General features: G+C 36.9%; 1 protein-coding gene across 17 annotated transcripts in view; it reads right to left on the minus strand.

The window, feature by feature from the left end:
* The window catches only part of TATDN1 (TatD DNase domain containing 1), a 64062-nt gene that overhangs the window by 12313 nt on the left and 38726 nt on the right, over positions 1-13023 (minus strand). For 15 of the 17 annotated variants that reach the window (XM_038555486.1, XM_038555483.1, XM_038555480.1 and 12 more), the window contains 2 exons: positions 4103-4173; positions 2976-3102 (listed from right to left, as the gene is read on the minus strand). In XM_038555486.1, the coding sequence (XP_038411414.1) occupies positions 2976-3102; positions 4103-4173 (198 nt within the window). The other 2 variants (XM_038555491.1, XM_038555484.1) reach the window with 2 other exon arrangements.

Raw genomic sequence — 13023 nt, forward strand, 5'->3', positions numbered from 1 at the left:
TTTAAAGGTTCCATATAAAGGAAACTATTGTTACTAGCACTTTCAACATAATCTTAACAGGTATAAAGTTTTCAGCACTATCAACAGAAAAGTTTATTATATTTAAAGTAGAGTAATTTGACACAAATTTCTGGGGCAGTCTTGCATATAACTAGAGCCAAGGTCAAGGTTCAAATAATTAAAAAACCAGTCCATATTATGTCAACCACAACTAATGGAACTAATTCAATGAAAATGAAGAGTTCATTAAACTGTGGGTCATTATGCATTCATTAGTGGGTCATGATGAGCTTTCAAAAAATTGTAAGAAAAGGAAAAAAGTACATTGCACTTAGTAAAGGGAACTAAGGTTTCATTTCTGGTTGGCTTTTATATGTGTACATGTGTGCTAAGTCACAAGGTATGTGGTATTGTGGGTATAGCGAAGTTTGAAAGCCACTGCTAAGAGAATTAGTCCCAGAAGCTCCAAGAAATTGCTGCATCATCACCAGCACGATGACAGTAAAGGAACTTAGAAGTTACTGGAACAATGTATGGTATTCGGGGGGAGGCAGATGCTTTCTTTTCCTGTACTTTTTCCTTACAAGAGCCAGACTAGCCCAGGTGTCAGATCTTTCAGTTTCTGTGCAGAATAATAATCAGCAATAGTGTTCTCTAGCAATACTATATATAATGTGTTTATATATGAGTTAGTTCTAAAATTCAACTTAAACATAGATATGTTCTTTAAGTTTTTTGTCCCTGGTATAGGTTTCTTAAATACGAACACCTCAAGAAATTAGAGATTAACTGGAACTTTTTAATTACATAATTGTAATGCAAAAGCCTTTCTTAATATAGACCAAATTTTTGTTATCTGATTCAAAATGTGCTAAAAGCAAATGTATTAACATTTAAATTGACATTAAAGACCCAATTTTCTTAGTAAACTACAGAATTTTCCTCTTAACTACTACTAAGTTGGAACTCACCCGCATAATACTGTGTGCAATCAGTATGATTCCTGCCACTCATCTTCCTTTCAGTCCTTTCTCTGTACTGATACAACTTTAAAACAAACAAACAAACAAACAAAAAAAAAAACTGTCCCTTCCCTGCTTTAAATTCTTTGGGTCCTGATGAAATCTAACACTAAGGTTGGCAAACAAGAGCCCTCACCACTCTGGCCTTCCTAGACTTCTCACTTAGCCGAGCAGCCTACTTTCTGCCACAGTAAACTCACTGTTCCGCCCCCAGAGCAGTCAGCCCTTCCGCAGTCTGCCTTTGCTCCCAAGGTTTGTCTTGGTCTGGCATAATGCCCAGCCATACCCCATAAGCAACTCAAGTGTCCCCTTCATTAAGCTATTTGTCCTCAAGGGAGGTGGCTGCTATGTGCTATGATCCTCTCTGCTGGTTTGCTCTCGGGAGGGCAGGGGTCCCGGTCGGACTCCAGTGTCTTCTCCAAAGTGCCTGGTGGGTGCAGGGCAGAGACTGGCTGGATTCTTCTCGGGAGACCCGGTAACTTGTACCTTTCCTAACATGCGGGAGCTTCAAAATGTGTTTTGAGAAATTTATAATCTAAAAGGAGGAAAGATCTCTACAAAAATAATTAAAACTGTAAATAGATGGGTTTGATAAAAATGACTTTAAGTAGGAATGAATCAGTAATTAGCATTAGACTAGAGGCATGTGTGCTTCTGAAGTGTGGTTTAAAAATTTTCAGTTTGTAAATGCTGGCTTTCCCAAGCTCCTCCCAACTGGTGTTCATGATTGCGGTTGAGATTCAGGTTTTCTTCTTAATAATCCGCATTTGGAAGACCTTAGAATTTTGTTTTGCAAATATGTCACTAAAGTCAACAGCTACGTTATACTTAACATTTAGGCAGTATAGAAAGCTGACTTGGATACACCGTGGGCAAGTATCTTCCCCAAGCTGGCTGCTAGAAAAATACTAGTTTCTTGTCTCCAGTGTCCTTTTAAATCTCTGAAGAATGATTCTGTCTTCTGTCTGAATTTACAAGTACCTACATTTCATAAAAGTTGTGATTCTTTACTAACCAGACTTTAATTTCCTCAGCCTATGAGTCTTTAAACATTCAATTTTAAAATCTTTGCCAACATCAGCATGTTAGTAAAGGAAAATCTTTCCAGTATTTTTTTTTAATAGAATAAGTCTTCAGTTTTCTACCTGCTGAATTTTAGATCTGGTTTACCTAATATTGTTATCTGTTAAAAACTACTAAAAAATACATGTGGAAGGAATTATTACAACCTAAAAGTTAACAGTTCAGTTGCCTGAACTGGTAAGCCATAGTTGACTGATAACAGCCTAGATTTAAATTATCTGCGTATGCAAACAAAAACTGGATGATGTACCTATTAAAATGATACAAACTTATCCTGTAAATTATAAGCTCTATAGCTCCTTAACAGTTGGATGGGGAAACAACCCCTCCTTTCACATGCTATATACTATAATCCAAAAATGATGTTGAATTACTGCTTGGTTCCCCACCCCCTTTTGGGTTAGAAAAAGAAACTCTTTCTATAAACTTGACCATTTTGTTCAGAAGCTGAAAGAAATGTGTTACTTCTTAGGTTTATTCAGGTTGTCAAATCATTTAAAAACACTAAAAGGTATCCTGCTAAGAGTGCATTCTGACAACCATGAGCAGGGAAGCTGCGTGAGAATCTTTTCTCCCTTTCCTATAAAATGACAAATGACCAAAATCACATGAAGTTGATTTTGGTCATTCTCACTCCTGTAATAAAACCACTTATAATGAGTTGAGGGGTTGAGATGATGGGAAAAGAGGAGCTGACCTAGAGCAATTCTGGTGCAGATCCTCTCAAATCACTGCATTAAAATGGTGGCTTTTGACTGGAACGTCATTGGAATGTCACCCAACTTCAATTTTGTTCCTAAAGTTCATTTTCTAAATGGCATTTGGTGGTTGACTTTAATGTTCTGAAGACCATGAAAACAAAATACTTACATTATATGGCAGGGTTCATTCCTGTCTTTTACGCAGTGCCCATTTTCCCACTTCTTTTTGGTAGGAAATGAAGTTTTTATATATTTTGATCCAGCATGTGTACTTTTCACTCCACACCAAGGTGCATCTACAGTTAAGCAAAGAAGTTTCTTAAGAGGTTTATTTTTCAAATCACTGTTTTCTTAACATTATCAAACAAATATATAACTTATAAAGTATAAGTCATGATTCAGCTTTAAAAATGGTAAAAAGCAAAATCTTAAGCATAGGATTAAATCTTGAACTATACACATTTTTAAATGCATTTAAAAAATGTGAATGCCTATTAAGACTCACTTTCATTATATTTTTTGCTAATTACTACTGGTGTATGGCACCTTAAAGCCAAAATAAATACAGATTGTAACCTGAAAACACTTAATTAAGTCTCTATTTGCCTCTAATGAATGTGAAACAGTAGCTTTAAATACTGGGGTTATTCACTTACCTCTTTCTTTAATAAGAATTTACACATTTTACAAGCATTGTACTTTCAATAAGATCAATTTCATTTTCATGACTCTCCAAGGAAATAAACCTGATTTGTTCAGAATGGCTTAATTAGTCTTTACTAAAAAAAGCCCATATATGTAGGTAAATCCTTGACTTCAGGGTTAGGTAAAATGTTTAAGTTTCTAACCCTGTTTTAAGAGGGAACTGGTTAATTTCTAAAATTCCTTGACTAAACCAGTTTGATTTAAATTCTTGTACTTAATTTGAAAAGTACTGTAGAATTAAACTATTACAAAGACAACACTGTATAAAAAAAAAATTCTGAAGTTTCTGAAACCCCAAGGTCCCAGATTCCTTTGTTAGGGCTACTTGTTTAATAAAATATTTACGATTATAACCTCCTTAGTTACATTTTCAGATATCCCATTTTTAAGTGCTTAGGCTTAATCTAACTTCTAAAATTGAAAACTTTGATTGCATAGATACTTTTCTATCAATTGATAAATAACTCCAGAGGTTTTCTGAAAAGCGTAATTGTTGAAGGTAAGTGAGCTATTTTTAAAAATTGTACTTAGTGTAGCTCTTTTTTTATATGGTTTAATATGAAAATGAAAGTTCTAAAAGCATAAACTTACCAGTTTCAATCATTAATTTTTCACTAGGTATTGATTTCAGAACTTCCAAATTGGCCTCAGTTTTCAGTGAGCTTAAAAAAATTTACAGATATATTTAATGAAGTTTTTTTCATGTTACAGATTTATCTACAACAGATTAGAAAACCTAAAATCTCCAAACAAAACTGTTTGGCTATAACAGCAGTGTACGCATTTCTATCCTTACAGAATCCAGATTAAGATCTATGCCAACCATACCCAACCTTTAAGGGGAAACAATTTTTTGTGTTTATCAGCTGTCTCAAAAGTTTCGGATTCAGTCTGTGTAAAACAACTTTTTACAGAATTTGCTTCCCTGGGTAATTTGCATACCTAGGCTCAAAATGCTGAGTTTAAAGGTATGGCCAGTTCTTTCATGGGCCAAATACTGCCAGGAAGGAATCAAAGTAATGTTCACTAATCGCCAAGTGAATCTTCACAAAGAATAAAAATCACAATCACAGAACTATGAGTATGTAACAAGGAATGAAAATGAAAACCTAGTTAGGAGATGTCCTATTCCCCACATCTGGAAACAGGATCTTTCATTACTCTTGACATTCTGAAACTTGATGTGTCTGGGCAAGAGGCTTTTTTCATTCATTTAGGGGAGTTAGAAGCCTTCCAGTTTATAGATGTGTGTGTGTTTAGGAGGTCTTCCAGTTTAAACCCCTCCCCCCAACTCTGGGAAAAAGGAATTTCCTCCTTTTCTCTCTCCTCTCTTTCTGGGACTTGTATTAGTTTTATAAATCCTGAAATGGTCTGTTAAGCTCCTGTTTCTTTCATCCTTTTCTGGGAAATTAACTTTCATTTCCTTAACTTTCATTTTCAGATCCTGAGACAGACTAGATGGATTACTGGTCCCAATTCTTCACTTTCCTTTAATAGGAATGTATCTGCACCGTTGCCATTGTTTCTTAGTAAGGAGGAGGAGAAGGTTGACTGGCCACGGCCTCGAGACTTGCTTTGACCAGATGACATGGCCAAAGGTTTGAAATGCACTTTTTTTTCTTTTTTTAATTTTGATGGCACTTTTGTGATCTGAGAGTAGCACGCTCTAAATAGCCACTGCCATTTCAGCCTGGGCACCCAGAATGAAAACACAGCTCAGATTTGTATTCAACATGTGCCTGTGGCAGAGAGATCTGCCTCTATCAGTCAACCCCCAGCTGATCCAAAGACCCAGGAGTATGAAAAAAATGCTTCCTATAATATGCCAGTGAGTCTTAGGATGGCTTGCTATATATTGTGATGATGATTAAATACTGTCTTTACGCTACATCTTTATTTTTAGCATATATATAACTTTTTACTGTGGAAAGGTTAAAATGTATGTAAGACTGGAATACAGAACCCCCATGTATTCATTACCTGGCCCCCATCTATTATCAACTCCTGGCCTATACTATCCATCCACTCACTCCAAATCTTTCCATATTATTTTGAAGGAAATTTAAAATGTATAGTTTCAACACTTTAGCATTTATTTCAGAAAATATGTCAGCATGTATCTCTAAGCATGAGGTTTTTTTTTTTTTTTAATGGAACCACAATACTATTATCACGTCTAAGAAAACCCAACTCTTTTATCATAATATATCCACTATTCAAATTGTCTCAATGTCATACATTCTTAAGTTTGTTTGACTCAGGATCCAAATGAAGGCTGCACCTTGCAACTGGTCAGTGTTCTAAATCTCTTAACCTATTAAGTTTTTATGCATCTCTTTTTCTACTTAAAATTTGTTGAAGAAACCCAGTTGTTTGCCCTGAAGAGTTTCCCAGTCTTGATTTCATCTGTGTTCACCTGGATTTGTATCTGGGCTCTGTATTCTGTTCCACTGATCTTTGGGTATGTTTTTGTGTCAGTACCATACAGTTTGGTAGGTTCCCAGATGTTTTTTTAATAGAAGTATAGTGGACATACAATATTCTATTAGTTATAGGTGTAAACCAGAAATTTGATATTCGTTTACATTACAAATGGTCATCAATAAGTGTAACCGTCTGTCACCAAACTTACAGTATTATTGACTATATTCTCTATATTGTACTTTGCAGCCACATGACTAATTTGTAACTGGAGTTTGTACCTCTTAAATTCCCTTAAAAGAGCCACCAGTTCTCCATATTTCTGAGTTCATTGTTTTGTTTTTTTGCTCATTTATAAGTAGGCTCCACACTGAGTGTACTTTATTTGAAAAGTATTGTAGAATTAAGCCATTATACAGATGATACTGTGTAAAAAAAATTCTGAGGTTTTTGAAACTCCGAGATACTTCATTAAAGACTACTTAATAAAATATTTATAATTGGACCTCCTTAGTTGCCACATACTCTGACATTCTATTTTTAAGTGCTTAGGCTTAATCAAGCTTCTAAAATTGAAAGGTTTCATTGCATAAATACTTGTGCTAGTACCACACTGTTTTGAGTACTATAGCTTTGTTTTTCAAGATTGCTCTGGCTCTTCAGGGTGTTCTGTGGTCCTGTGCACATTTTAGAATTTTAGTTCTGTGAAAAATACTATTGGTGTTTTGATAGGGATTGCATTGAATCTGTGGATTGCTTTAGGATGAATGGACATTTTAACAATATTCTTCCAATCCATGAGCATGGTATATCTCTACATTTATTTGTGTCATTTTCAGTTTCTTTCATCAGTATCTTACAGTTTTCAGAGTATAGGTCTTTAATTTCTTTGGTTACATTTATTACTAGGTATTTTGATCTTTTTGACACAGTTGTCAGTGGGATTGTTTTCTTAATTTCTTTCTGCTAGCTCATTTTACTAGAGACCTACCTGATTTTTGTATATTAACTTTCCGCAGCTTTACTGAATACGTTTATTCTAACAGTTTTATGATGGAGTCTTTAGGGCTTTCTAAAAATACAATGTCACCTGCAAATGATGACAGTTTTACTTCTTCCATGCCAATCTGGGTGCCTTTTTTCTTATCTGATTGCTGTGGCTAGGATTTCCAGTACTATGTTGAATATAAGTGGCAAGAGTGGACATCTCTTTAAGCTTTTCACCACTGATGATGATGTTAGCTGTGGGTTTGTCATATATGCTCTTTATTATATTGAGGTATGTTCCCTCGATAACCACTTAATATGTTGAGAGTTTCTATCATGAGTTGATGTTGAATGCTTTTTCTGCATCTACTGAGATCCTATTTTTATCTTTCATTTTGTTAGTGTGCTGGTTCAATTTGCAGACATAACCATTTTTGCATGCCCACTTGGTCATAGTGAATGATCCTTATTTTAATGGATTGTTGAATTCAGTTTGAGGATACTTTGTTGAGAAATGCTTTATATGTTTATGCGGGATATTTCCCTGTAAATTTTCTATTTTGTAGTGCCTTTGCTTGGTTCTGGTTTCATAGAATGATTTTGGAAGCATTCCTTCCTCTTCAATTTTTTTGAGTAGCTTGGGGAGAAGCGGTATTAACACTTCTTTAAATATTTGGTAGAGTTCACCTATAAAGCCATCTGCTTCCAGACTTTTTTTTTTTTTTTTTTAAATCACCAGTTCAATTTCATTACTAGTGATCAGTCTGTTCAAATTTTGTTTCTTCCTGATTCCTTCTTGGAAGATTGTGTTTTCCTAGGAATTTATCCATTTCTTCTAGGTTGTTCAATTTGTTGGTGTATAATTTTTCATAGTAGTCTCTTACAGTCCGTTGTATTTTGTGGTGTTATTTCTCTTCATTTCTGATTTTGAGTCTTTTGTTTTTTTAGTAAGTGGCTATATAGGTTTATCTATTTTGCTTATTTTTTTAAAGAACCAGCTCTAGTTTCATTAGTTATTTGTTTTTCCTCATTTCTCATGTCTGTATTTCACTTATTTCTGTTCTGTTCTGGTCTTTATTATCTGCCTTCTAATTCTTGACTTTGTCTTTTTCTGGCTTCTTTAGGTGTAAGGTTAGATTAAGATTTTTGTTTCTTGAAATAGGCCTGTATTGCTCCAAACTTCCCTTTTAGAACTGCTTTTGCTACATTCTAAATATTTTGAACTGTTGTGTTTTCATTTGTCTCAAGGTATTTTTTTTTTTTATTTCCTCAATCCACTGGTTCTTCAGTGTTTAGCCTCCATGTTGTTTTTTTCAGTGTTTTTACTGTAATTGATTTTTTAAAAAGATTTTTTTTAAGTAACCTCTACACTTGAACTCACAATTCTGAGATCGAGTCACATGCTCCACCGACTAAGCCAGCCAGGCATCTCTCTGTAATTGATTGCTAGTTTCATACTGTTATAGTCAGAAAAGAGGGGATCCCTGGGTGGCTCAGCAGTTTGGCGCCTGTCTTTGGCCCAGGGCGCGATCCTGGATCCCCGGGATTGAGTCCCACGTCAGGCTCCTGGCGTGGAGCCTGCCTCTCCCTCTGCCTGTGTCTCTGTCTCTCTCTATGTCTATCATAAATAAAATATTAAAAAAAAAAAGAAGAAAGAAAAGATGCTTGATCGGATTTTAGTTTTCTTATGTTTACAGAGACTTGTTTGGTGGCCTCACATGTGAGCTGTTCTGGAGAACAGAATGTTTCATGTGCCATTGAATCTATTGTTTTTGGATGTAGTGTTCTGTATATCAAGTGCATCTGGTCTAATATGTCATTCAAAATCCATTTCCTTATTGCATTTCTGTTTGAATAATCTATCCATTGATGCAAGTGGGGTGTTAAAATCCTCCACTATATTTGATATATTATAATATATATAATATATAATAAATTGATTCAACTATCAATATCTCCCTTTAATGTCTGTTAATGAATTGCTTTATTTAGATGTTATGTTGGGTGTAGATATTTACAACTGTTATATCCTCTTGTTGGACCCCTTTATCATTATGCAATGCCCTTGTCTTATTACAATATATTCTTTATTTATTTTTTTAAAAGATTCTATTTATCTATTCATGAGAGACAGAGAGAGAGGCAGAGACACCGGCAGAGGGAGAAGCAGGCTCCAAGCAGGGAGCCCGACGTGGGACTCAATCCCGGGTCTCCAGGATGACGCCCTGGGCCCAAGGCAGACATCTACCCAACCTCCGAGCCACCTAGGGATCCCCTCCAATATACTTTAAAACAAAGACTGTATCATTTAAGTATTGCTACTGTAGCTTTTTGTGGTTGATGCTGCTTCTGTTTACATGGAATATCATTTTCCTCCTTTCACTTTCAGTCTGTGTGTCTTTAGGCCTGAAATAAGTCTCTTGTACACAGCATATAAAAGTTTTGGGTTTTTTTAATCCAATCATCTTATGCTTTTTGATTGGAGTATTTAATCTATTAATGTTTAAAGTAATTATTGGTAGGTATATGCTTATTACCATTTTGTTCATTGTTTTCTAGTTGTTTTTGTAGTTCATTTTTCTCTTGTTCTCCTCCCTCTGCTTTCTTTAGTGTCATGCTTAGATTTCTTTCTCTTTAGTTTTTGTGTATCTATTATAGGTTTTCAGTTTGTGGTTACCGTGAGGTATATATACAACATTCTACATATATAGCAGTCTATTTTCAGTTGATGTTAACGTTTGAACATATTCTGAAAGGACTACCTTTTTATTCCCTCCTTTTCAAGTTTATGTATATAGTGTCATATTTTATATCTTTTTGTGTAATTGTTAGAGATATAATTGATTTTACTGTTTTTAACCTTCATACTAGTTTTACCAGTGATTGTTCTATCTTTACTATGTTTGCTTTTACCAGAGAAATATTTTATGAATTTCTTCTAATCAACCTTTTCTTTTTTAAAAGATTTTTATTTACTTATTTGAGAGAGAAAGAGAATGACAGCGAGCACGAGCAGGGAGATGGGAGAAGCAGGCTCCTGCCCAACGTGGGGCTCAATCCCAGGGGCGTGGGACCATTACCTGAGCTGAAGGCAGACATCTAGCCAACTGAGTCACCCAGGCACCCCTAGTTAGCCTTTTTTTTTTTTTTATCTGCTTAAAGAAGTATGTTTAAGGGGATTCCTGAATGGCTCAGTGGTTGAGCTCTGCTTTCAGCTTAGGGCCTGATCCTTGAGTTAAGGGATAGGGTCCCACATCAGGCTCCCCTCAGGGAGCCTGCTTCTCCCTCTGCCTATGTCTCTACCTCTGTCTCTCTCATGAATAAATAAAATATTTTTTTAAAAAAGTACATTTAACATTTCTTGTAAAAACACGAACTCTCAAGTTATGTCTGAGAAACCCTCTCTCTCTGTGAATTCTAAACGATAACCTTGCAAGGCATAGTATTCTTGGTTGTAGGCTTTTTCCTTCCAGCACTTTGAATGTATCACACTACTGCCTTCTGGCTGCAAAATTTTAGCTAAAAAAATCAGCTGATAGCATTAAGGGGGTTTCCCATGTATGTAATTAGTTGCTTTTCTCTTACTGCTTTAAAGACTCTTTAATTTTTAACCTTTTTGTGATTACATGTTTTGGTGTGGACTTCATCTTGTTTGGGGCTGTGGGTGTTTCCTGGACATACATTTCTTTCCCCAGGTTAGGAAAGTTTTCAGCTGTTTCTTCAGATTTTCTGCCCCTCTCTTCTCCTTCTGGGACTCCTATAATGTGTTAGTGCAACTGATGCTGTCCTAGAGGTCTCTTAACTTCATTTTTAAAAATTCCTTTTCAGCTTAGATGGTTTCTACTACACCATCACCCAGGTCATTGATCTGTTCTGCTGTATCCTCTGTTATTTTTCACTTCAGTTATTGTATTCTTTATCTCTAATTGGTTCTTTTTATATTTTCTTTTACTGATTTCATCTACTCCTTTCAAGTTCACTGAGCATCTTTATGACTGTTACTTTGGACTCATAATTTAGATTGCTTGTCTTGGTTTTGTTTAGTTCTTTTGTGGGATTTTGTCCTGTTCTTTCACATGGAATAAATTCTTTTGTACTTTCATTTTTTCTGTATTTTTTTCTTTGTATTACATCACTTACATCTCCTGGCCTTGTATGTGGTGGCCTTATGTAAAAGGTGTCCTGTGGGGCTAAGTAGTATAATACCCCATGGTCACCAGGGATGTGTCCAATGTGGACTGTCTATGCCCTCCTGTTGTAACTGTGTTGCAACTGCCGTGGGTGTGCTGGTAGGCAGGACTTCCAATCCATGAGCATGGTTCCAAGCCCAGTTGGCTGCAAAGCCTTCTTGAAGTCACTGCAGGGATGCGGGGTGGGACTAGGACATGTTCCTAGCTGGAGCTGCCCAGGAGATCTGGAAAAGAAGTAGCTGCTTTGTGGGTTCACCAGTCCCACACAAGGTGACTACTGGGTGTGCTGGGCAGGAGCCATTTTGGAAGGACACTTGCCTGATCTGGCAGGTTGGGTGAGGTGGGTCCAACAGGGAATGCCAGGGCAGAGTGAGCTGTGCTATCAAGATGGTTGGACAGTGTTAGAATTGGCCCTTGTTAGCACCAGGCCAGCGAGGCTTGAGAAAAGCAAAAGATGGCACCTGCTAGCACTCCTAGTCCTGGAGAAATTTTCAACAAATCCCTGCCCCTCCAGCACACACTCTAAAATTAGCCAATAAATCTCCTTCCTGTATACCCCTGACACTTTTCAAACTGCTGCCTCTCTGCAGGACGTTGGAGGGAGTAATATAGTGTGCTGGCCCTTTAAGAGTAGAGTCACAGTTTCTTCTAGCACCCTGGCTCTGCTGGAGTAAAGCCCTGCTGGTTATCAGAGCCAGCTGTTACAGGGACTTGTCTTCCTGGTGCAGATCCCCAGGGCCACTGAGGTGCAGGAGACACCTGATGCAGGGGCTTGATCCCCTTGCTCCTCAGGGAGGACCTCTACACCTGTGATATCGCTCCTGGTTGTGAGTTACCACTCCACACTTGTGGTTCCCCACCATGTCTCTGCTCCTCCTCACCCTTCTCAGTGTGGCTTTTACTTTGTAGTGTGGAAGAGCTGTTCTGCTACTCAGGTCATTTTCTGAAATGAGTTGCGTTACTTGCAATTGTTGCCTGAGTGTGTCTGTGGGAGGAAGTCGGATCCTCCTACTCCACTATATTCCCTGGTCTTGTCAACATGAAGAAAAATTCTGTCCTCTGTATTTCTCACAGGGTATCTAGAGTACCATCTAGAATCCTAACCAGATTCAGGTTGGATTTTTTCCTTCTTTGGCAGGACTTTCATAGGTGGTGGTATGATCTACTACCTAGAGAGGCCCACAGTACCTGGTTTAATTTTCTGATAGGAGGCAGCCATGGATGCCCAGTGCTTAGGCCTCTTAATTCACCAGAATCTGCAGAATGTTGATAGAATTCTATCAGCCCTTTATTTACTAGAATACTGGTATAAAAAGTTCCTATGTCTACTATTAGGTACCCAATGGTAGTAGGTAGAGGGCAAAAATATGTATCTTGCTGTTGAATGTGTTGATTCCCTCACTTTCTCCAATGGTGGTATTAATACAGACATTCATTTCTAATCATTAAGGAACTCTTAGTTTTATGTTCTTTTTCTTGTAATAGTCTGTTCATATTTTATGAACTTAACATATAAACCTTTACTGTATCAGGTCTCTTTTAATGTTCTTTTCCCTAAATTGTTTCCTCTGGTGTTAACTTTTCTGCTTATCTTGGTCTTTTTCCTTCTGTTGGTTCATCTCATTTATCTGGTGGTCCTTAATTACCAATTTATACTTAAGAAGACTTGAGTTGCCAGTGTTGTGTTCCCCCTGCTTCTGTGAAAACAGAAGACTGTTTTACTGCCAGTTCTCTGAGTGGGGAAGTTCCTTGTGGGATAGGCCAGGAATGGGCATACAGATCTGTAATTTCATTTAAGAATGAAAAGGGAGGGAGCTGCGAGGCTTTTGCTTCTCTAAAGGCTTTCCTCTGGGATCAGCGCAAGAATTCCAAGTCTTGGCTCTTACAGTTAGGTTTGTTCCATTTTCTTGAGAA

This window comes from Canis lupus, chromosome 13, assembly GCF_011100685.1.
Source record: "Canis lupus familiaris isolate Mischka breed German Shepherd chromosome 13, alternate assembly UU_Cfam_GSD_1.0, whole genome shotgun sequence".
NCBI lineage: Eukaryota > Metazoa > Chordata > Mammalia > Carnivora > Canidae > Canis > Canis lupus.